Raw genomic sequence first — 26,206 nt, 5'->3', positions numbered from 1 at the left:
CCCAAGGAAAACATGCTAATTGTTCAAGTACAGGTAAAGTTCAAACTAAGTTATTTCAGATTCAATCCTAGGGACCAATAGCCTTGTTTTAAAAATTATATTTTATTTATTATTTTTTGGTGCAAGCATGTCTGTGTGTGTTCAGAGTACAACCTGTGGGAGTCAGTGCTCTCCTTCTATCACATGGGTCCTCGGACTGAACTCAGATAGCCAGGCTTGGTGGCAAATCGCTCTACGCACTAAGCTGTCTCATGGACTCATGAACTCCTTTCTAAGTACAAACTATGCTACTACTTACCTTCCACATACAAAGCACAGGATTTCCTGGATGTGCTTCTTGACAGACTCGTTCCTATGGTATCTCACTGCTTTGTACCTTAGCAGGCAATTACATGCAAAGAAGTTCATCATTTTGTCAGGCTATCCTAACATGTGAACTAACTAGCCAAACTGCAACAACATGTGGAGTTTCGGGAGTTTTCAACTCTAAACCCAGACACATTTTGACGCTCACAGTATGCAACGCCTAATTTTACACGATGCTTCCTCCTTGATGCCTCAGCACACAAAATTCCCTCTGTAAAATCATCACAGAAGTGACTGCTTTCGCTCCCTCTAGTGCAGCCGTTTGCAACCTGTGAGTCGTGACGCCTTTGGGGGTCACATGGCAGACATCCTGCATATCAGGTATTTACAGTTCATAGCAGTTGCAAAATTATAGTTAGGAAGTAGCAACAAAATGATTTATGACTGGGGTTCACCACGAAATAGGAACAGTATGAAAGGGTCGCAGGATTAGGAAGGTTGAAAACCAGTGCCCTTGTTCCTTTTGTGAGAGGCACTTGTAGAAATTATTAGTTTGACGACGCTACAACAAACATATACCACACAGCATAATGATATATTTTACTATGCTAACAAAGTATCAGTTATAAAGAATTTTTTAGAAATTCAAAAATAGATGGGTGGTAACATGATTACCTTTAAAGCATTAATCTAAATTTTCATTCACAATATCACTTCATTGATCTTAAAACAGTAGTTCCATCTATAAAATAGTCTACATCTTTTTACCTTTTTTTTAAAAAAAAGGAGGCAAATAAAAAGTTAGGATTCTTATAATTCCTAGTTGAACAGTATCAATTTCATTTCACAGCATTGATTAGTAGAGGACATTTCAATTAAAGTCGTATATAATTTACAAAAATAGAATACTTATATAATGAAAAACATTGCCCTCCATTATGAAGAATACATGTATGTGCATTGTATGTGTGTATATGTGCACATTATTTTTTTAAATTTCACAATAGCCCTTATTCAAGTACTTTTTTCGGATTTCTCTTGAAGTAATCACCTTGTTATATTATTTACACATACATAAAGAAACAAACATTTAATCTAAGAAAAGTTTAAAAGTTTCAGTGCAGCTTGACTTAAAACTCAGTCACTCACTTCAGTGAAATCTGACTAAACTTTAACAACATGTTTAGGTCCAAGAACTCAGTTGATATAGATACATTGAAGTGCTAAATACTTAGTACAATTCCAATAGTTTCATTATAGTAACACAAAAGGGCTATTATTCTATTAAACACCCACTATCAACTCCATGACTAAATGGAGTTTAGTCATATATATATAAGTTTCACTTATATAACTACAATACACACCATTATACAATATACCTGCTTACAAACACATAGTAGCCATAAATAAAACTTTATTCTTTGATTTCATTTACAAGCTACCAAAATATTATGTATCGTACACAGTGCTGAATGCTTAATGGCTTAGTCTTGGAAGTCCCAGACTAAATGGAAAGCTGTTGATGAAGAAAACTGAGAGGCAATACTGCAATAAAGGCAGCAAAAGCATAGTTTTGCCACAAGAAAATCAGTTGATTTGAAACTGTACATCGGTTCCGGATAAAACAAAGTGTGAGCGCCATGCGATTCTCAGGTTTATTGTTTGCAGTCTGGCTAAGGTCGGCATAGTCATTTTGTCTTTTGCAGTTATTAAAATAAAAAGTTAAAAACTCTAGCAGCAGCAAGCAAACCCCGTGGCAGGAAGGCGGGGTAAGAAAAGAGTTTCTGGGATGAGTGTGGTGAGTCGGGGCGGTTCATCTTCCGTCAGCAGGAGTACGGCTGAGGGTCAACATGATTCGGGCGAAGCGCTCACAGAGTTCATGAGCAGAATAGGGCGGTAATTTCGGTGGCTGATGGAGACCTTTGAGCTCTGTAGAGCAATCAAGCAGTTTTGGCAGAAAATCCGTCAGCTTTTCTTGGAGGTTTGCTGCAAATACAAATAATTAGATTTATTTAAACACAAATAAATAATTAAAGGACTGCCTACGGTAGGCTTGTTATAGGAGAGGATTCACTTTGAAATGTTTGGGTGATATAAGGTGTTTTGTTTTGCTCTGTTCGTGCGTAACAGAAATGTGCACACCTTTGCAGTAAAGGAGAACTGCTACTGTGAGACCCTGAAGTGCTATAGAATGTAAAACAATGCCCAAACCAAAATATCTTTGCTGCTTTGTCCCATCCCAGTGCCTAATAGCACTATCTGAACTTACATTCCATTTCTTGCCCTAGGTATGAACACCAGCGATTCCTCATATCTTCCACAGCAAGGATATCTTTCTCTTCCATTTCATCCACCAGCAAAAGGGGCAAAAAAGGGACAATAAACTCATTCATGATAATCAAGCCGTTGTTTACTTCTCCATCCTCTCCAGACTCAAACAGCTCTGCCGCTTGCTCATTTAATTTCTTAATGGAATGAGAGAAGAAAACACATTCTGCTTCATCTTACAGTTAAGAAAAGAGGTAACTCTTCATGGTCATAAAAAGACAACATGATACATATGTTCAAACAGTATTAGAACAAATAGTCAAATGTAATGATATTTGGGAAAACCTATGAACATAACAATAACAACAGAAAACAACATAAAATAAAATGACAATCTTCCAATAATCTCATTCAAAACTATGAGACAACACTTCACATTAAAATTATTGTAAACTGAATAGTTATATTTTATTTTATTATTTTTTACAATTTATTCACTTTGTATCCCAATTGTAGCCCTCTCCCTCATCCATTCCTGGTCCTACCCTCCTTTCCTCTTCCTCCTTTTATCCACCAAAACTGTGGTATTCTCCTCCCCTGCTGTCTGATCCTGGCCTATGAGATCTCATCAGGACTGCCTGGATTCTTTTCCTCTGTGGGCTGGCTAGGTCACCCTGCCAGGGGGAAGTGATCAATTAGCAGGCAACCACATTTATGTCAGAGACAGCCCCTGCTCCCCTTACTAGGGAGTCCTACATGGAGAGTGAATTGCCTATGGGCTACATATGAGCAGGAGGTCTAAGTCCTATCCCTTGGTTGATACATCAGTCTCTGGAGGAACCCTGAGTCCAGACATTTGGCTATATTGGTCTTCTTGTGGAGCTCCTGTCCCCTCTGGATTCTACTATCCCTCCCTTCTTCCATAAGACTCCCTGGACTCTACCCAAAGTTTGGCTGCACGTCTCCCCATATGCTTCGATTCCCTGCTTTATGGAGTCTTTCAGAGGACATCTGTGGTAGGCTCCCTTTCTGTTCCCCTCTACCAGTTGTTTATTCCTTTGTCTTCTTTTGTCCTTATGAATGAGAATTAAGCATCCTCCCTAGGGTCTTCCCTATTGTTTATCTTCTTTAGGTCTGTAGATTTTATTATATTTAGCCTCAAAAAAATCAGTAGCCCTCATGTATACAAATGACAAATGGCCTGAGAAATAAATTACAGAAACTCAACCTCACAATAGCCACAAAAACAATGTATCTTGGTGTAACTCTAACTAAGCATGTGAAAGATTTTATGAAAAAAACTTAAAGTTTCTGAAAAAAAAAAGAAGCTATCAGAAGATGGAAAGATCTCCCATGCTCATGGATTGGTAGAATTAACATAGTAAAAATGGCCATCCTACCAAAAGCAATTTACAGATTCAATGCAATTCAATGCCAACACAATCCTTTACAGACCTTGAAAGAACAATTCTCAACTTCATATGAGAAAACAAAAAACCCATAATTGCCAAAACGATACTGTACAATAAAAGATCTTCTATAAGAGAATACATTGTAATAAAGTAAAAAAGATCTTCTGGAAGTATCTCCACCCCTGATCTCAAGAACAGTAAGAAAAAACAAAAACAAAAAACAAACAAACAAACAAACAAAAAAAACCTGCATGGTACTGGCATAGAAACAGACTGGTGTTTGGAGGTTCTAGCAGGGGAGTGCAGCTAGCTATTCATATACCCTTGACCAAAGCCTGGTCCTCCTCTGTTACTGGAAGGTTTTCCTCTTCCACTCAGCATGCAGCTGCAGGAGGGAATCACAGAGAGCAGTGAGGGAGGAAGGGGACACATGCCTAGCCAGCCAGATCAGCAGAATCAACCCTGGCCATCAATGGGGTGACAGATGTTGGAGCCAGATGGAAGGAGAGGAGGACCTCCCATTATCAGTGGACTGGGGGAGGGGCATGGGTGGAGAAGAGGGAGGGAAGGTGGGACTGGGAGAATATGAGGGGGGGTACAGGTGGGATACAAAATGAATGAACTGTAATTAATAAAAAATAAATTAATTAAAAAATAAAAACTGGATGTCAAAAAAAAAAAAGAATGAAAGAAACAGACTAGTGGATGAATGGAATTTAATTGCCCAGAAATAAACCCACACACCTATAGATACTTGATTTTTGACAAAGAAGCCAAAACCATACAATGGAAAAAAAGATAGCATCTTCAACAAATGGTGCTGGTCTAACTGGATGTCTACATGTAGAAAAATGGAAATAGATCCATATTTATTACCCTGCACAAAACTACAGTCCATGTAAATCAAAGACCTCAACATAAAACCAGACACACTAAACCTGTTAGAAGAAAAAGTGGGGAAGAGCCTGGAACTCATTGGCACAGGAGACAACTTCCTGAACAGAACACCATAAGCACAGGTTCTAAGAGCAACAATCAATAAATGGAACCATGTGAAACTGAAATGCTTCTATAAAGCAAAGGACAATAGTGTCAGAATAAAATGACAGCCTACAGACTGGGAAAGGATCTTCACCAACCCTATATCTGACAGAGGACTAATATCCAGAATATGTAAATAACTCAAGAAATTAAACACCAGCAAACAAAGTAATCCAACGAAAAAATGTGGTTCAGAGGTAAATAGAATTCTCGACAGAGGAATATTGAATGTTGGAGAAACACTTAAAGACATGCTCAAAGTCCTTGGTCATCAGAAAAATGCAAATCAAAACGACCCTGAGATTTCACACCTTTTAACACATCAGAATTGTTAAAATAAAAAACTCAATGACAATACATGATAGAAAGAATATGGAGAAAGGGGAATTCTCCTCCATAGCTGGTGGGAATGTAAACTGTACAACTACTTTGGAAATCAATCTGGAGCTTTCATGGAAAATTAAGAATATTGCTACCCCAAGATCCAGCTATAGCACTGCTAGGCATATATCCAAAATATGCTCAAGTATACAACAAGGACATTTGCCTGACCATGTTCATAACAGGTTTATTTGTTATAGCCAGAATCTGGAAACAACTCAGATGTTCCTCTACTAAGGAACAGATACAGAAATTGTGGTACATTTACACAATTGAATACTACTCAGCAATTGAAAGTAAGGATATCATGAAATTTGCAGGCAAATGGTGAGAAAAGACTAGAACTAGAAAAGATCATCCTAAGTGAGTGAAGCAGAAAGACACACGTGCTATATAATCACTGATAAGTGGATATTAGACATAAAATATAGGATAAACATACTAAAATCTGTACACCAAAAGAAGCTAAGCAAAGAGGAGGACCCTGGGTAAGATGATCAATCCTCATGCAGGAAGGCAAACAGGATGGACATCGGAAGAGGGTGCAAACAGGGAACAGCCTACCACAAAGGGCCTCTGAAAGACTCTACCCAGCAGGATATCAAAGCAGATGCTGAGACTCATAGCCAAACTTTGGGCAGAGTGCAGGCAATCTTATGAAAGAAGTAGGAGGGATTGCAAGACTTGGAGGGGACAGGAGCTCCACAAGGAGAGCAAACGAACTAAGAAATCTGGGCACAAGGATCTTTTCTGAGACTGATACTCCAACCAAGTACCATGCATGATAACCTAAAACCCCTCTACAAATGTAGCCCATGGCAGCTCAGTCTCCAAGTGGGTTCCCTAATAAGGGAAACAGGGAATGTCTCTGACATGAACTCATTGTCTGGCTCTTTGATCACCTCCCCTAAAGGGGAAGCTGCCTTACCAAGCCACAGAGGAAGACAATGCAGACAGTCCTGATGAGAGCTGATAGGCTAGGGTCAGATAGAAGGGGAGGACCACCTCCCTTATCAGTGGACTTGGGGAGGAACATGGGAAGAGATGAAGGAGGGAAGGTGGGATTGGGAGGAGATGAGGGAGGGTACTACAGAGGGGACACAAATTTAATAAACTCTAATTTATATAAATAAATTTTTAAAAAATGAAAAAAAAGAAATGATCAATGTCCTTAGTCATCAGGGAAATGAAAATAAAAACTACTTTAAGATTGCATTTTACATCCATCAGAATGGCTAAGATAAAAAACTCTAATTCTAATTTCTAAGAGAAAACATTTCATCAAAATATCTACTTAAAAGTTCTTTTCTTCCTCTGTGGCCTGGTAATGCTGTTACCCCCTCAGGGGGAGGTGATCAAAGAACAGGCCAGTAAGTTCATGTCAGACACAGCCCCTGTTCCCGTTACTAGGAGACCCACTTGAAGACTGAGCTTCCATGGGCTATATCTGTGCAGAGGTTCTGATTAGCTAAGGTCAGATGGAAGGGGAGGAGGAACACCCCTATCAGTAGATTTGGGGAGGGGCATGGAAGGAGAAAAGGGAGAGAAGGTGGACTACACCTGGGATAAAAGTGAATGAACTGTAATAACAATTAAATTTTAAAAGAGTTCTTTTCTTATACTTGATGCATATAATATCTAGAGACATTTTCGTCATGTTTTTAAACTATGAAAAAAATTAGTAATTAATGGTTTCCAGTATGGATAGAAGTAACTCCAGGAGAGAGTAGTGAGTTCGATGTAATCAAATAAATTTTAGGAGAAATTATGATTTCATACAGGAAGGGTAGCTAATTTAGTGTGCATCAGTGAAGCTCTCTACATATGTAAGGTTGGAAAAAAATAGAGAAAAATGTTTTCAAACTAATTTTTAAAAATTTATAATAATTAAAATATAACATCATCATAATAATAATTTAGAGAGACTGAAATATTTGAAGACAGTCTACCAGTCTTCTACTGCAAACAAATGGCATCATGTTCAATGGAGTTCTGCAAGGTAAGTTGAGCATGACTTATAACTTCCTAAAAACTAAGTGTTTACTGTATAGACTATCGTTCATAACTCCTTGAACAATAAAAAAGAAAGTGGCAATATAATAATCAAACCTACAAAGACAATGAAAGCTATCCTTTCTCATTTAAAAACACATTTTCATGCACATATCATTATTTTTATCCCGTCAGTGTTTACAGTCATTACTTATGTGTGCATCTGAAAAATGTGCCTAACATAAGGGAAATGCAAACACATGCTATTTATACTCACCAGTAAGCACTCCCTTCTATAATGTGATATCAACTCTCCATCATGCCCTCTGTATGGACCCTTGGACAAGAGCTCTTTGTTATTCTGATAAGCACAGATAAGGAACAGCAAGGAGTCTATATAACTTAAAATAAACAAACAATATTAGTATTTCATTACTCTAAATCAATCTACAATTCTCTATGACATGAAAAAATCAATGTATCATGAGCACAAACACACTTTTATAACAAGAGCAAAAGATAAAGATAGGAGAGTTATATCTTAAAAGTAAAAAAAAAAAAAAAAGATATACAAAAATATGGGAGAAAGGCCTCAGTCCAGGTATTCAATAGTTCCTTCTGTTGTCTTTAATATATTGGGAGTTTGATGTTTTCCACTTATGAACAAAATTTAAGATTAATGTGAACGCCAACCATCAATAATGTTCCATGAAAAGATTATTTTTATTTACTTTGTACTTACAAGTATCATTTGGCCCATGAACTGACTACGTTTAAGTCAGGTTTTTGTATGTATAGACAAACTTCTGGCCACTGAGACAAACATAAAAGAAAAATGCCCAAAGGAGATGATGTGTGGAAAGTGGAAAACATATTTCCAATTTGGAAACTTAGGAAGAGTTAAACTGGGATGGAAGAGTGAGGGTAGGACAGAGAAGCAAGTATGGGAAGGATATATAATACCAAACCCCTTTGAAAAGATATAAGGAGGCACGGCATATTACACAAGCTTCCATACATACATACATCATACACACATACATGTGTACAAACACACATATGTACACATGTTCATACACGCATGCACACCCTCACACATCTTAAAATAAAGTTACACATTGTTGCAGTGCAACAATGCATCTATTAGAAACCAGAAGAGAATTAATAAAAAGCCAAGTGACTTGGATGGGTAATTTCTTTTGGAATTGTAGGCCACTGAGGTTTCTGTAGATCCCCAAACATTAGAGGCTGCCTTTGATTATACTTCCAAACTCGGTGGCAATATCCTATTGATGAAAACAGGACAATTACAACTGGCCTGGCAAGACAGGCCTACTTGATAAATTGCGGCACAAATGTTATGGGAGTAACTAACCTCTCTCTGATATGATTTAATTACAAGATGAAACTTGTACAAGATGAAACCCATAACTGGCAGCACTTTTCGGCTAAGAACCTATGGCTAGGTAAGTTATAGGCACTCAGCAAGAACTTTACTGTGTAAAGTAAGGGGCTTGAAGAATGTGGCCAGTGCTACTAAGATGCTGAATTATGTAATTCTAGAAATTTAAATTACCAGTCATGGATAGTAGTACCAGGATGAACAGCTACATTCTAAAAATAAGTGCCTACTTGATATTAAAAACACACCATTACTTTAGTGGAAATTTCCTACACTTTAATGACACAAAGAAATAAGTCAATAGTGATTTTGCTTGGCTGCAATAAGAGACTGCACTGAAAACAAAGCAGTGTCTTAAAAAATCTCTAGGTTAAGTAAGTTAATAGTAAGATAGAAATTAAATAATATAGAAAGAAATTAATATAAAATAGCAAGTAACAAAAATGACAAGTACATAAGTATTTTCTCAATTATAGTAGAATACAAATTTGTTCTTATTTTATCTTATTCCTTTTAGATGCAAGATATATTGTAATAAAAGAAAGCAACAGTGTGGATTTGGGTGGATGGGAAAGTGTGGAGGATGTGGGAAAGGAGAATCCATAATCACAACATATTGTATTAAATATATATATTCAATTAAAAGAAGAAAAGAGTGAGAATAACAATTTTATAGTTAATTAAGCCAAAATTATTACAATTTATTTTCAGTTTAAAATGTGTGTACTATTTAGACATTTCCACAGACAAACTTGCTTTCATTTATCTATCTATCTATCTATCTATCTATCTATCTATCTATCTATCTATCTATCTGTCTGTCTATTTATTTTTTGGTGAATGAACAATAGGATTAAATCTCAGGCCTTGTGTATACTAGAGAAGAACACGATCACTGAATACTTTTCTGTTCCAGATGTTCATCTTATGGTACCTGGGGATTCAGAAGACGACATAAGGATTGTCCTTGATGTAAGTTGAAGTTACTTGAGAAAGGAAATAATATCTACTAATGTCCCAGGCAGATTTTAGGAAATGTAACTAGTTCTATGCGCTGGGCTCTCAGCTCTTTTGCTCCCCATATATTATGGAGGGATTTCATACAAAATTTATAACTATAGTCCACTATGTTCCAATAGACACATCCAAACTCACTGTCTCAATTAACCAGGATTAAACTCAGGCCTGTTCAGTTCAATGGGACACAAAACAAAATGAATATTCACGAATACTTGCAAGAAAATTGGTGTGGAGAAACCGGAGATGACAGGCCAGGAGAATGGAGAGGGTGGGTGTGGATTTCACAGTCAATAAGTAATGTGCATGTGTGTGAAACTACTGAAGAACAAATTTTAACTAAATGAAAAAAAAAAAAAAAAAGAAAGAAACCAAGAAAAACAAAGATACAAATGCCAACTTTTTGGATTTAGAATAAAAAAGAAAATATATCTTTTATATGGAGAGTATACAATCTCACTATGATTAAATGTGTAATATAAAATTGTTTCAAGCTAAAATGCTCATTAAAATGTATATGACAATCACTGAATAGAATTAATGACAAGAACAAACATTTTTCCATATTTGTACAGTCTGTCTTACCTTTCTCTCTGGAAATTTTCTAGTCCAATTATGAGATACATAGTTGTTTCTCTGAATTTCTTATAATCTGCATGCCACTCCTGCATATAAAATAGTAAAAATAAAAAGTGTAAAACTTTGGTAAGAATATAAAAAAATGCACAGTTCTTATACCTTGGCAAATGAAGAGGAATAAAAAAATTAAAATTAAAATAATTTAGGTAGCACATACTACTTTGGTATAATAAAAAAATTATCAGCCATTTAGTATTAAGAATACGGGATATAAAGTAATAAAATGGCAGGGTGATTAAAACTGTTATTTTTTTCTTCCCATAAAACATTATTCAGTATAAATTTTTAAAATATTACAATACTACAGACAGGAATAGTCTACTGATTATTATAACAGTCTAGAGTCTGAACCTGTTGCTTGCTAGAGAAATTTAAGGAAATAAAAATGTCATCGTTCACTTATTTAATATTATTAAATATGAAGGAATTTTAAATGTGTTATTGAGTGTTCCACCTGACATATGGTGGGAAAAAAAAGTCCTACTCCCCCCACAAAAGCATAGTAGTAAGGCATGGATATTCAGGACAAAAAAAAAAAAAGTTTTTTTTTGTTTTTCTTTTTAATAAAAATTAGTTCAAAAATTTTAAAAAAATCAATATAGTTTTCATTTAAATGAAAGCTCTACCAAAAATTAAAAAATTTTTGGCTACATTATGGTAAGCAAATGAATAGGAGAAAGACATTAAAATATTTTGGTCTATAAGCAACTATACCAAATTCATCTAAAAATTATTTATCAAAACACTAAATTGGTATTAACTTGAAAATTTAACTTTCACTTATCAAAACAAAACAAAACCCAGTCTTCTTAATGCTGAGACTGATGAAGTATGGCAGCTTCAACTAGAGGTCAGTATTTCCACTACCTCATATTCCTCCAAGTTCACTTCTTCTGGTTTGATCATTTCCAGTTTGGCCTGGGCAACTTTCATTATGTTGTGACACCTTCAAATGTAAGAAGCACATTTCCAAATAAAAAACAACATCCATAAAAAACATAAAAGTATGTGGCATAGAAGCAAACTATCAAACATATAAAAGCAGTCTCCACAAGTGCCAGCGAGATGGCTCAATGGTTTGATAGCCTGATTAGGGTCAATCGCCACATCTCACAGCGCCCAGGGTGGACCTGCATTAAATGTTTCCCCAACCCAACCCCGCAGCCCACCGACAAACACAAACACAAATAAGTTTTTCAAGAATTAAAATGGTGAGATACAGCGGTGCACACTTTCAATCCCAGCACTCAAGTACACCTCCATGACCTTGAGGTGAGCCTGGTCTACTGACAGTGAGTTCCAGATACCAACTGTGGTTACATAGTGTCTCAAAAATAGAATAAAAAGTATATATACTTCAGGTATTAGATTCAAGTTGTTTTTTCAAATGAAATTCAGACTAACAAGAAAAAAATAACGAGTTTCAGAGGACATTCTGAAAAAAAATATTTGTGGGTGAACAAAATTAACTGTTGTATGTCTTCCTTTTCATCAAAGACTTTTCAACGCCTGTTCAGACACCCCTGCCACGGATTGTCACAGAAAGGCAAGCTCACTGTCCAGCTTCCCTGCCCACCGGGAATATATGGGAGAGGCTTAGATTTTTCTGATCTGAGGGACTGGCCTCTTGCAGGTAGTGATATCGCTCTAGCTGATAAATCACAGGAGAGCCCGACAGCAAAGGTGTCTAACCTAAAATCCCTACATATAGATAGACATTGAAAAAAACACCGTTTTTTTCCATACAAGAGTTATTTTTTATTTGTAATTTGAATTACCCAAATTACTTTTAGCTTAAACTTTAAAAGGGCATAGCTAAAAAATTTAGAGAAATGGCAAAGCAAATACTCAAATTACTAGAAGATTAGTACTGTGCAATACTTACTGTATTTTTTGTGCACACATAAAAACCTACACTTGATTAGCAAAACAAAACCAAAACCAGAATAAGAAAAGTATGAACACATGAAGTAGATGTTTTATATTTTTATGTTACCTCTCATCAAAACTCAAATTTCTGTCTCCAAATTGCTCGAGTAATGTTTTCTCAATGATTTTCTTTGGGGCCTGGTTCTGGATAAAGTAGACCAGGATGTGATGTAGACGGTGGTCTGTTTCTGGTGGGGTGTCTTCCTGGGCCAGCCTGACCAACCGGGAGTACTCTAATTTAATTGCCTAGAGAATGAAACAAGAGCAAATATTTGGGGGTAAGTAAGCTGGTACATTTAAGAGACCATCATTTAAAAGAATTTTCTGAATAACCAACTAAAAAGGACCTTCCCTATCCCATCATCTTACAAACGCCCTTTCTGATTCCACACACAGACATGAATACAGTGTGAAATGCAGAATTTTCTGCCAGAGTCTAATCTGGCTTGAGGCGTCCATAGAGAGTCTGTTCTGCACAGAGAACAGAGAGCAATGCTGTTCTCCACAGACGTGCGCTTGTAGCACTACGTCACACACACAAGTTCCGGAACAGTTAAGCAGTCCTAGAGTACCCAGGCCTGCACATGAAAGCAAGGCTCTTGAGGGGAGTCCCACTTCTACAACGACTTCGTCAGCAGTCACAGTGAGGTCCTCGTCACCTCAAATCGACAGTATTTCAATTGTATTACTATAAGAATAACAATGACACGTGAAGTATCACTTCTTTCTTTAACCATAAAATACTTCAAAATTGAGAACTAAAACACAGAATATTAATATATCTTTCAGCAGAAGAGCACAACCTAGATGATCTAGAATTATAAATATCAAATGGTGCTATATTAATTACACAAAGTTCACATGATTAAAAATAAATACTTTCAAACTATTCCTTTATTTTTGTATCTAAATTCTATCTCTGCTAAACATAAAATACTTTGGGTAGCATGCAAGACACATTACAAAAAAATTCATTCAATTAAACCGGCTTATTAGTGTCTTCCCTTCACTTTCATTTTGGGCATAACTATTTCAAATAATCCTCCAATCTATGTTGCTATATTGTAGAGGAAATTAATTAAAAATATTTTTGAAATATTTATGCTACATAATACTTAAAAGGTTAGTCAGTCCCTTCTACATTAACAAAGCATTACAAAAAGAAGACATTAATTTTATAGCAATATAAATTATTAGAAAGTATTTTTCCCAAGGGGAAAAATAACTTTTCCCTCCAAATATACATGTCAAGTCTTATTGGCATGCTTAAAAGTCACTATAAAAGTAAAATGTATTTTGACATATAAGATAATCAGGGTTAGTGTGTGTTTAAATAGCATACACACTTTTCACAATGATCTCTTTCAAAGGCTTATTTTTCAAATTTGGTGAGGAGAGCCACATGTAATTTTAACAACCTATATAGACTAAACATTAGAAAAGATGTCAAACATTATACACCCTTGTATTTTACGTGGTTTTCTCCTTGATTTGCTCATTGAGCCGCCTCGCTTTCCTGGGTGACTCTGGTCACGGTGCTCTCCCTCCACACTTTCCTAGCTTGTGGCAGAAATGGACAGATGTGCTGTGCTGTGCTGTGTCACCCAGCAGGTGGCAGACACGCGCCACTGCAGTAAGGCTATCATGATAAACTGCCTCAGCCTACTTTTCTATTGTGTTCCTAAGAATTTTCATTTTCCTGGTTGCCTGCAATGGGAATTACTTTAAGATAATTACTGTAGATTCTGTAAGAACATCACACATTCATAGTGTGACACATGGCAGTGGTTGTCAGGTGATAAACCCTGGCTGACTTTAAAAAGATCCAATGTAGTGTTGCCCAACGACAGACACCATGGAATAAAGCCTTTCACTATATACTTGATAATGTGTTACTAAACAAATCAATGTTTTACCATTATTCTAACATTGAGAATACGTACCAACATTTATAATCAACGTTATAAAACCAAATATTTTATATCAAATAACATCAAATGAACAGGTATTATGGAAGAGATGAGACATTTACTGGGAAACAGCTTAATGACATAATCAAGAGATTACACTGAGAATTATTTTAAAATGTAGGATTTTCAGATGGTAAATATATAAAAATATATTATCTGTGTTCATCCTATCTTGTACCATTTTGTAATAACACACTTATGCATCTAAGAACAGTGTAAAACATAATTATCAAGCAACCTTATGAAACATTATTAAAAGTCATAGCAAAGGATGACTGATTGAAAAGTCATCTCTCATTCTTTTTTAAAATAATCCAACTATCACAACATAATTTCCAATTTCATCTTAAATTAAAACTTGGACATAATCCAAGTATTATTCAGATTCCCTAAGAGTTAATTTAAAAATGATTCTAAAAATCTTAAAAATTGAGAAAATTTCATCAAATATTTAATTTATAAAAATTAAAAATTAACAAGTGTTTTTCCATAAGATATCAAATATACTAATGGTGCATGAGGTAATATGTTCATTGCTTAAAAATACAGCAATAGAATATAGAGACACAAACAGTCCCAGCTACCATGGAGAATTACTATGTGATATAGATGACATTTGAACTCAATTTAATCAAAGATTGGCTAGACAAAATTTTTGGAAGTTTTAAATATTTTTCTATTTAAAGAAAGTTAAAATCCTAAAATTGATATCAAGGTTAAAAGCATTAGAATTCATGACTTCAATAATTACAGAAAAGGCTTTTTAGATCTATGAGAAAAGCTGCTTATTAAACTTCATAGACCAAATAAGTATAAAATACAAATATAAACCACACAATACAAATGGCAAACTGTTGATGAATGTATTATCATATCTTACTTAATATGAACAAAAAATTCCCACAATACAAAAAGGAACGAAGACAGTTATCATAAATACCAATGGCAAAATATTTCCACAAAGATACTGAGGCTCAGCAGAAACCAAACACATTTTAGTTAGGGATTGAACTTTGTAATGCTCTCTTGATGGACAACTGTCCATAAGCTAAATATTAATATCAATAAAGAAATATGACAATCATTTAACAGCACTAAAAGTTTTCAAGTACTTCGGCTCTCCTATATTTGTGACAAGTATTCAATAATACGATAATGTTCACACCCGTAAGTGAGCTGAACATCGAGCAACATAACTGTCAGTCACAAGTGATAACAACAGTTTCGACTGAACTATTGCTGAGACACTGTCTAATGAATTCCTTCTAAACAGATTATGTATTTAATTTTAAGATATCTCAAAGAAGGCACTATATGTGATATTTAACATACTGTCTAGTGTTGCAGAATTAGGTGAGATAACTTGGATTTAAAACTCAGCACCTGCTCACGGAGACCTTATGCCAACTTCTGAACCTAAAGCAGGAGTAAATTTTAGGAAAAAGAATGCTGAGTGTCTGAGCCCATGGGCTCCTCAGTGTGTCACAGCTGGACACATCATTTACAAGTGTGGTGTACTCTAAGAAAATGTTAAATACATTTTGTTAATCCCAATAAAAAATCCTACCATGCTATGGGAAAGTTAACTACTGAAACATACAAGCAAGATGAGGAAACAAAGGATTACCCTACTTTAAGTTATTAATATAGTGAATAAGTTTAGGAATGGAAAAATTATAAATATATGAGTAAGTTTAATTAAGTAGGGGAAATAGCTGGCAAGGAAAACTATTCATAGTCCATATTTTTATGCATGCATTAGTTATTTAAATGTCACTTTCTCTAAAAAGACTTCTAGATACCAGGGCTGTCTTTTACTTTATGTATTCCCTCCTTATTCACTTTTTCTTCTTATTAATTGCAATTTAATTAATGTTTGATTCTCCACTAAAAATCATGATTTATTCAGGAAGAATTTCAATCCATAACTACTAAGTATGTACACTGGGTTCAGGGCTAAGTCTTATAAATTCCAATTTCAATCAAGAGTAGAATGGAACCAAAAATGATGGTACCATTTTATGATGAAATACCATTGTGCCTCTATGGTATACTGCAAGCTACAAGTCCAGTCAATGACATAAACTCTAAGCATGTTGTAAACCCAGAAAAGAACCAGGAGAAAAATGTTCCTAACAGCAGAGGGGATGGCTGAGTTTGGTAGAGGGGACTACAGAAAGGAGCCTGGAAGTGGTGCAAGAGCACCTCAGGAGCGCTTTGTGGCCTGACGGGTGGCTTCCATGGACAGCTGTTTATTTTGGGGTGATCTCCTGGGTTGTAGCCTGCTGCTGCTGTACGTTAGAGCATGTTTATAAATGAAATTAAATAGAGGTTACAGAGTAAACAAAGGTGCAGCAGTGGTCGCAAGTATTAAGGTTTGTAAAGGTTAGAGACTGCATACTATCAATTTGGGATAATTACTGTGAAGCAATGACACTCCTAACAAAGACAATGTTCCATGCTATGAAGGTTCACTTACCTCACAAAACCCCAAGAAAACGACTCTAATAGGTACAGACAACAGTGAAAACAAACAAACAAACAAACAAACAAAAAAAAAACAAAAACCTCTCTGACTTTCAAAGAAAATAAAACGTGATTAGTAATAATTACATAGGGCCCTTTGCCCCCAGCATGTACATATGGTTACAGCAAACAGGCCTTTATGATTGTCTTTAATTTTTATCTCTTTGATTTTGTTTTTTATTATTGGAGCAATTTTAAATTGCCATTTTGTGAATCCTTTCTTTAGGCCATTTCACTTAAAAATTTTCTACTTAAAATTGTAGTAACTCAGGCTAGAGTAATGGCTCAGCGGGTAAGAGCACAGTGCTCCTGAACTCCAAAGGTACTGAGTTCAATTTCCAGCAACCACATGGTTGCTGTAATGAGCTCTGGTGCCCTCTTCTGATATGTAGGCATACATTCAGTACAGAAGTGCATAATAAATAAATAAATAAATAAATAAATAAATAAATAAACAAACAAATATATAATCTTTTTAAAAAAATGTAGCAACTCAGGTAAAATAATCTGAGTTTCTTGAGTCATCTGCATTAAAAAAGGAAAAGGTTCTTACACACAAACAGCTCCCAGAACACCAGGTTGTCATAGTTCAGGCAGGAAAGCATAAATTAGTTTAAAGAGATAAGATGCTGTAAGACACTACATTTTTTAAAAGATGAGAGGTTAATAGTACCTTGAAGAACCCTGCTTCAGGACCACACCTGTCATACACACTCCTGGATTTACCTATCGCCATGATAATACCTTGCATACTGGGTGTCATCATGATCTGCCACAGAGATTAAAAGTAAGAGTTTCTGAATGGCTAACAGTAAAACACAGAAGTAAAATCAAAACACCTTACACCGAGCAAAACAAACTATTTACATGCAACTTAAAAGCCCTTTGTTCTCTACTGCTTACGAATCAAATGGTGCGTTTATAAGAGAGCAAATGTTCTCTGCTGTATAAGTGAAAGCACTAACTATTCATCTGTGCAGTGGCACAGATGGCTGTCAGGATGCCTCTGTAGGTATAGACTACAGAAAGGCATGCTAAAGTGGAGAATTGTAAGGAGGCGCCCTCTCCTGGACAAATGAGAAAACAAGTCTCCAAGAGCACTATTTAAGAAAGAGCTAGTTGGAGGGCTGCTGGGCCTCTGAAGAGTTAACTTTACTCCCTCTCCTGGTCCCAGGCTGGGCCCTCTGTACAACTGCACAGTCTGCATATCTGTAAGCAAAGCTTTTCGTCCATACAGCTTATCTCAAAAAGTCACAAGGCACATGTGCTGTTAGGCAAGAACAACAACAAAGTACATCAAAACACACAACTCTAATTAACAGAAGCTTTCCCACCAAAGGTAGTGTTAAGTGAGGAATCACTACTCTTTCATAAATGCCAGTTAGCTCACACTAAAAAGAAGCTTCATATAAAGTAGTACTTTGATTGAAATGTATCAGTTTGGATGATTTTTCAAGAGCAAACATGAAACAATGTAATTTAGTACTATTCATACTATATACAAGATACAATAGGGCATATTATGAATACCCTGTTTTCAAAATGGCTTATTCATGGCTGTTTGCATTTGAAATATCTTTGAAATTAAGTACTATGAAACTGTCTTACTGCAACTGAAAGGCTATGGTCATTTCCTCTGCTTCACTGAAACTATTACTCATAATTTTACTCTAGATTGTATGTAGAGAATTGCAATGTGTCCACTATTCATTCTTTGCCTGCTTGTGCAAATCTTCTGGTCAGTTCCTCTCTTTTAAATCTAGGCTTTCAACAGGCATGCCTTCTCATATTGGCCCTGATCCTAACTGGTTTAGTTATGCCTTTACGACACTTGTGATTTTGGTGATTTTACATAATCATAATTAAAAGTCAAAAACACATTTTTTTTCAGGAATAAAAGATATTTGGAAAATAGTATTTAACACACATTCAGTTCTTATCCACAAATACAAATACTAAAAAGTTGTGGCATTCAACAACTCTCTGTGCCCCGAAATCGCCTTAGCCTCCCCCATCTTCACTGTCACTATTCAAAAACTGCTAATCTGCCCTCTCTCAAACCCCGGAAATAACCATCTCAGAGGACTTGAGGGGGGAAATACAGAAAATGAATGGCAATAATTTGGTGGAATAAATGTTCTCAGTTTCAACTGGACTAAAGAGAACTTTATCATGAAAAAAAAATGCCTGAAGGGTGTTGGAACAGCTAAGTAGAAAAGAGGTGGGAAGATGGAGGTGCCCGCGGCGGGGGACAGGAGGACACTGCTAGGTATTCAGTTACAGGCTGAGGCTATAACAGCAAAAATTTCAACTACCAATCTTGTAATCAATCATGTTATAGGGCTTTCTGGGGTAGGCAATGACGGGCAAAGAATAAAATAAATTATACAAGTAATACAGATTAGGAAAACATCAGTTATTTTTAAATGCAAAATGTGTATCATACAATTAAATGATTCTTACTATAATCTATCAGCTTTAGAGTAAACTAAAGTGGAAAATCATTCTCTTCATTTGTTCTTTAAGTTAAGCTCTTTAATGTTACATTTAATTCGCAAGTTCTGTTAGTAACTGCAAGCTTCACACCATAGGAGGCAAAGCTGTATGTTATGCAACAACAGACACTCAGTGTATGGATACAGGCATGCCTCAGGTGTTTCTACATATGGGCAAAGAGTGAGTGCAACCATGCAGAGTGCTGCAGCACAGGTACCTCGTCGTCATACCCTCCCTCCTTTGACTCAATCATAAATTTCCCTACGTGGGGAATCTCCACCTCTACAACTTGCTGGTTAGAAGGTGGGTGGCTTGTAGTGTTTTCAGGTTTCTGCAGAAGAAAATCATTGGTATGAAGATTAGAAGAGGCAACAACAGAGGCAATCTCTTTACATGTAGAGACTTTTAATCTCTTTCATAATATCTATAATATCTATATTTAAGTATAAACTGAAACCACTTAAAACATTAGCGGCAGGTTAATTAATCAAATTGTAATATAAAACTGTAGCCTTTCTTTTCAACCTCCAAATATGCAAGGTACATTTTCACAAAGCATTTTAGACTTCAAGTATTTCAAAATAATAAAGACCTGAGTTTCAGTTAGCAATTGTATTTAAAGCAGACAAGCAGTCCTAGTTGCTCCAGGAAGCCTTTCTTTCTATTTCTATGAACATAAGAGTATGACCTACTCTCCACCCAGCCATGTGTAAGCATGAAGCTTGCACGGGGTCCTGTTTAACCAACAGGTGTACAACTTGCACATCTCTAGCTCCCAGTTGCAGATGTCAGAAGTGGTGAAAGTGTTTAGGCAGCTTCAGTCATTGCACTGTGCACCAGAACTTTCTTTGCAAAAGTAAACATTGGTTCTAACAGGAAATATGAATAAGAACAATTACAAGTTTTTATCCTATTGGAAGTATAAGTGAATTTTGATGTTGTAAACATTTTGTTCCATTCTATAACTACATATTTAAATAGACTTTTAACAATGAAAACACAAGTAATGGTCAAGAACAGTATTCTTTTTTTTCTGTTAGAAATGTTACTTTTAGAAGTGTTATTTCTGTAACACATTTAGGGTGCTATAATTTTTATCATCTCTGTTGTGACTATGAGCTAATATTTAACTATCTTGTACTTAAAAGGTGTTTAAATGGCAGACATTGCCAAAATCATTACCTTATTTTATGAAATTACTTTAAATATTTATACTATAGTGATTTTAAAACAATCTTACTCTCACACATATTTTATAGAGAGACTTTGTTGTAGTTAAAAACTGCTAATACTTGTAGCCTTTGAAAGATTGTGCATGGTCCCCATTAACAAAAGTGAAATGTAGGGCAGTACAACACAATCCAGGTTGAGACTTTAGCACGGAATTCCTTATTAGCAAACCAATCCAAAAATGGTATCACTTAAAGACAGAAAGGGGGGTTGGAAAGATGGCTCAGTGATAAAAAAAAAAAACACAGAACACATACTGATCTTGCAGAGACACCAAGTTCAATTCCCTGTAACTATGTCAGGCACCTCATAATAACCTCTAACATCAACTCAAAGGGTCCCAGTACCCTTTTCTGGATTCCATGGGCACTTGCACTCACTTGTGTAGAGAGACTCACATACATATAAATAAAAGCAAAACGAATCTTAAAAATAAATAAATAAACAAACAAACAGAAAATTCACTTCAAGAATATAGCTACAGGGTCCCTATAAAACAGCTACATGGGGGTGTGAGGACTTGAGTTAACAAAACAAGTTTTGTTTGCTACTGTTGAGTTTCAAAAGCATAATGTTGTACTGATAAATACTGGAAGAGTTCACAAAATAACTCAACTCAGAGTATTTTTCACATAAAGTAGTTGAGGGTGTACTAAGGTAAAATAAATGTTTATTTTTTATTTTCTATTATTTCAAACACAGTGAAGAAATGAAGAAAAACTAAACAAAGGGTACAAAATTAGTAAAATCCTCAGTTACCATGACAGAAATAACTAAAACAGTCTGAAAAGTATGGGCTGTATGGTTTTGTAAAAGTGTTCTCAAAGAATCAAGTGAAAAGTCACAGAGGTATAAATTTTACATCTGACTAGAAATACAACCCAGAGTAAAATGCTTCTTTAAGTTTCAATAAAACTGAAGTGATTGTGGCATTAATAAGTATGCTTTGGCTTTATTTTGACAGCAGGTGTCACTTTTATGACAGCAGGACACTATGTGATACCCTGTCTAATAATTGAATATGGGGAATCTATTCTAAGGATACATGTAAAATGTGTAGAAACTTTTTTATTCTAATAGCCCGTTGATAATAATACAAAACTGAAAAACAAACATACAATGGAATTGGGTCATTATACAAAAATTCAATTATTGAGAGGAACAACATTTGGCTTTTTTTTTTTTTTTTACTGAGTTGTTATCATGAGAAAATATCTTTTACATTAGGAGAAGAAAAGAAAGGTAAGACATAATATAGAGAGAATATTTTCTGTATTCTATGTATGCATTGCCAGTCAATTATAAAAACCTGTGACCTGTAGGAAACGGTAAACTAGAAGGTAGGACATCCAGAAAGCAGAAAGGATTCTAGGATAGAGCCAGGTGTGGGTGATTCTCCCAGGAAAATGTGAGGAGAATAGATGCATGGTACCTGAGCAGAGGTAACTAGCCATGTGGCAGAATTACCATAAATGTGTTCTTTTAAGTTATGTACTAGTCAGAGAAGAGCCTAGCTATACAGCCTAGGTATTTGTATATTTATTTTGGTTCTAATGACTCAGATTTTTGGAGCTTAGGGCTGAGAGAAAAACATGCTCCCTACTACAATATAAAACTGCATGCTGCAGTAATTCAACTATAGAACAAATCTCTAACCTTATATAAAAATGAAAAGAAAGAAGAAACAGCCAAGTTAACAGTGACTGTCCACTGGCCAGCAACTGAAACCAGGCACAATATTTCTTTCTTGTATTCTGCTTTTCATGCTCTTAAATATCCTAAAATGTTCAATTAGGGCCTCTGAAAGACTCTACCCAGTAGGGTACTGAAGCAGATGCTGACACAGCCAAACTTTGGGCAGAGTGCAGGGAACTTTATGAAAGAAGGGAGGGATAGAAAGAACTGGAGGGGACAGGAGCTCCACAAGGAGAACAACAGAACCAAAAAATCTGGGCCCAGAGGTCTTTTCTGAGACTGATACTCCAACTAAGGACCACACATGGAGCTAACCTAGAACCCCTGCACAGATGTAGCCCATGGCAGCTCAGTCTCCAAGTGGGTTCTTTAGTAATGGGCACAGGAACTGTCTCTGACTGGGTTGGCTCTTTGATCACCCGGCCACAGAGGAAGACAATGCAGACAGTCCTCATGAGACCTGATAGTCTGGGGTCAGATGGAAGGGGAAGAGGACTGACCTGTATCAGTGGACTAGGGGAGGGACATGGGAGGAGAAGAGGCAGAGAGGGTGGTATTGGGAGGAGATGAGGGAGGGGCCTACAGCTGGGACACAAAGTGAATACAGTGTACTTAATAAAAATAAATAAATAAAAAGAAAAAAAATGTCTATGGAAAAGCAAGCGCCTGAACATCTGGAGATTGCAGACAGTTTCTATGATTACATTTTACAGGCAGTCATGAGTACTCTAGAGCTGGACCTTAAGGTGCTGTGTATTTGTGAGAGACCTAGGGTGGAGAAGGAACCAGCACCATAACATCTGTTCTCAAAAGGAAACAAGAACAGATAAAATCCTATGCATTAACTCAGGGTAACTACAATTTTGCAGAAAGATAGAAAACTGAAACTCAAGTAAAAAGTTTATGCAGATTGTATTTCCAGTAAGAAGTGAAATCCATACAAAGAAGTCACAGAACTGCTTATTTATAGTCTGCAGATTCTCACTCTAGTCTCTAACATGTGCTAAGTATATATGTGAAATATAACAAGATGTGGTTTCCAGGCTCCGAAGCAATGATCCTGAGATTAAGAGCCACAAGCTACCAACAGCAAAGCTTATAACTCTCCAACAAGTTTGTATTTCACAGGCAACATTGAAAGTGTTATTTTTATGAGAAAGAGAATATAGAAAATCCTTAGCTTTCTCATCATATTCTCTCCTTTCTCCCTTCCCTTTTCAAGAAGAGGCAGTACTTTGCTAGTTTATAAGATGATACCTTTAACAACAAATCTAAGTCATGCAAATTTATGTGATGACTGTGTGAATTACAATATTTATAATTAGATGAACCAAAATGAAACATAATTCTACATTACATTAAATTATAGTTTTGGTTTTCTGAGTGCGGCTAAAAGCATAATATGGGATTTAATGTTCTAAGGTGCCAATTTATAAAGACCCCAAGTTAGAATTTTATAATGTAGAATCACTCTCCCTGTACCTTTCGTGTTTCTATTCCTCTGGTTTTCCTGTTCCCATGGCCCGCAATAGCAGCATTTTCAGACTCATGAAGCAAAATATTTTCCAAGGAAAGCTTTAGAGTTAACAGATGTTCTTAAATTCATTTACAGATTCTAAGACATTTGCAGAATTTATAATCATAAAATATATTTAAATTAATTTCCATATTTAAAAAGCTATAATATGATTTTCAAGCTAGAAGTAAAAGAATTTCTGGTTATTATTTTGTTCTTACAACATAGCTTATAGAATGTCTTATTTCCTGGAAATTGTGGTTAATGAAGAAGGTCTTAAATTAGCAGGTTACTGTTGAAGCAAAATTCATGTGCAAAGAACATTAAGTCATATAAATTTGCAAAGTACCCTGGGAAGAGAATCTTCACATCCTAAAGAATTTCCCATAAAGCCTGCATGGGGCTGAATATTGACTAGTAAAATTAGGGATGGGGTAAGCTACTGAAACATGGTGGTTTTGCAGTACAAAATTCTTCACATGTGTTTCCCAATCTCACTGACTCATACTCACTGACTTAACCTCACATGTCAGCTCAACTTCCTCCTATAAAACAAACTGTAAAGTACACTACAGGAAGGTGACAAATGACTACCCAGGACAGACACAAACTGCACATCATATTTATTTTCTAATAATTCTCACTCATTATTAAACACCTTTCATGGAACACTGACAATTGTCTCTTAATTTCCCAATTATTCCAGTACTGGCAGACCACATGCCAAGGGAACTAATGGAACAGGAAAACAGAAACTTAAGAGAGAACTTTATTTAAAATCACAAACTGTGGAAATGCCAGCCCATGTGCCCAGATCACATTCACAGCAAAGGCACAAGGTACCTTGACTCCCTGACAAGGTGCTCCAGTACACTGTGGGAACGCTGTGCGTGGCTATGCTCGAGAGCCAGAAGAGAAGTTCTTACCGACTGCAAAATTGTCTCTGGACCGTTATCTTCATGTTCATGGGATGCCTTGGCAATCACTCTGAGAGTTTCCTCCTTCCAGTGCTTTGAGAAGTCGCTTCTTGATGGTTGCTCTAGATACTCTGATCCTCCTGCTTGTGCTTCAGGAGAAGAGAATCAGTTGTGTATCGGACATAAATTGCAGGACACTATACAAAGATGACGAGCTTATTTCTAATTCTGAAGCTATGCAATAAGTTCAGTCCTTTGCTGTAAAATCTGTCCTTCATTATACTACACTTCCCCCAAGAACTCACCAACAAAAGGTATCCAAAAACAAACAAAAAACAAAAAACAAGAGTACTCAATTACTAAAGAATATATTCCCACTATATTTTATGTAAGAAATTTTTTCTATATGAAAAATGTCAATGCCTCTTTTTGAAAAATCATCCAGGTTTTACCTAAAAGGAGAATTGGAGTGCAACAGCTTTTGTGGTGTGGGTTTTCACAATGAATACAGATTGTTTGTTTGTTTGCTTGTTTGTTTCTATCTATCAAATGCTAACCCTGAGTGAACCCTACCATTCCCATTTTGATCCTGCCCTTGTAAGCTGAGTGCTCTCAGAGAAGAAGCAATAACAAGTTGGCACACTAGTGCCAATATGAAATTGTGATTTCAAATACCATTAGGAAAAGAATTAAAAGTATACTTCCTACTCCATCTTTTCATTTCCAGATCATATATTCAACAGTACTCTGCATATCCAATGGCCGAAAAGCTTTACATAACTGGGCTTCGGCTTTTCCCTCCAATGACATGTTGTATCCTCTGCTCAAAAAGGCCCCCACACAACCAGCAATCCTGTGCACACTAAAGAGAAGCTTCCCTCACACCCATGGATTTGCATACTCCTGTCTGTTCTTCTACTTTCTGGAAACTTGCTTATTCTAGAGTGTAGTCTCTAGGCCTCAGCATTACCTGGATTTTTGTTTGAATAAGTCTGTGTGTATCCTTCCTTGATGTAACACCTCTGTCCCTTCTCAAAATATGACAATGGAGAGTCTCCATTGAGGCAAATAGCTCCTCTTAAAGGAGCAAATCACTAAAAGAGGAGAACCCCCATTCTACAGTAATATAAAACTTGCCTCTTAAAGACTACTTCACTTGACAACAGGGAACAAGACAGGAGCCTACCACAGAGGGCTTCTGAAAGACTCTGCCCAGCAAGGTATTAAAGCAGATGTCTCATGGTCAAACTTTGGGCAGAGTGCAGGGAATCTTATGAAAGGAGGAGGAGATAGACCTGAAAGGGACAGGAGCTCCACAAAGAGAGCAACAGAACCAAAATATGTGGGCACAGGCATCTTTTCTGAGACTGATACTCCAACCAAGGACCATTCATGGAGATAAACTAGAACCCCTACACAGAGGTAGCCCGTGGCAGCTCAGTCTCCAAATGGGCTCCCTAGTATGG

At 36.2% G+C, this 26,206-nt stretch overlaps 1 protein-coding gene across 1 annotated transcript in view; it reads right to left on the bottom strand.

Annotated features, from left to right (window-relative positions):
- Positions 1-1,706: 1,706 nt before the first annotated feature.
- Usp25 (ubiquitin specific peptidase 25) overlaps positions 1,707-26,206 on the bottom strand; it is a 115,191-nt gene continuing 90,691 nt past the window's right edge. The window contains exons 18-24 of the mRNA XM_055617820.1: positions 24,750-24,889; positions 12,458-12,636; positions 11,329-11,407; positions 10,408-10,487; positions 7,681-7,804; positions 2,579-2,774; positions 1,707-2,295 (exon numbers count right to left, since the gene is read on the bottom strand). Coding sequence (XP_055473795.1) covers positions 2,123-2,295; positions 2,579-2,774; positions 7,681-7,804; positions 10,408-10,487; positions 11,329-11,407; positions 12,458-12,636; positions 24,750-24,889 — 971 coding nt within the window. The 3' untranslated portion in view covers positions 1,707-2,122. The remainder of the gene's footprint in view (positions 2,296-2,578; positions 2,775-7,680; positions 7,805-10,407; positions 10,488-11,328; positions 11,408-12,457; positions 12,637-24,749; positions 24,890-26,206) is intronic.

This window comes from Psammomys obesus, unplaced genomic scaffold (assembly GCF_907164565.1).
Source record: "Psammomys obesus unplaced genomic scaffold, mPsaObe1.curated_primary_1811, whole genome shotgun sequence".
Lineage (NCBI taxonomy): Eukaryota > Metazoa > Chordata > Mammalia > Rodentia > Muridae > Psammomys > Psammomys obesus.
This window is presented reverse-complemented; position numbering and strand designations above follow the sequence as displayed.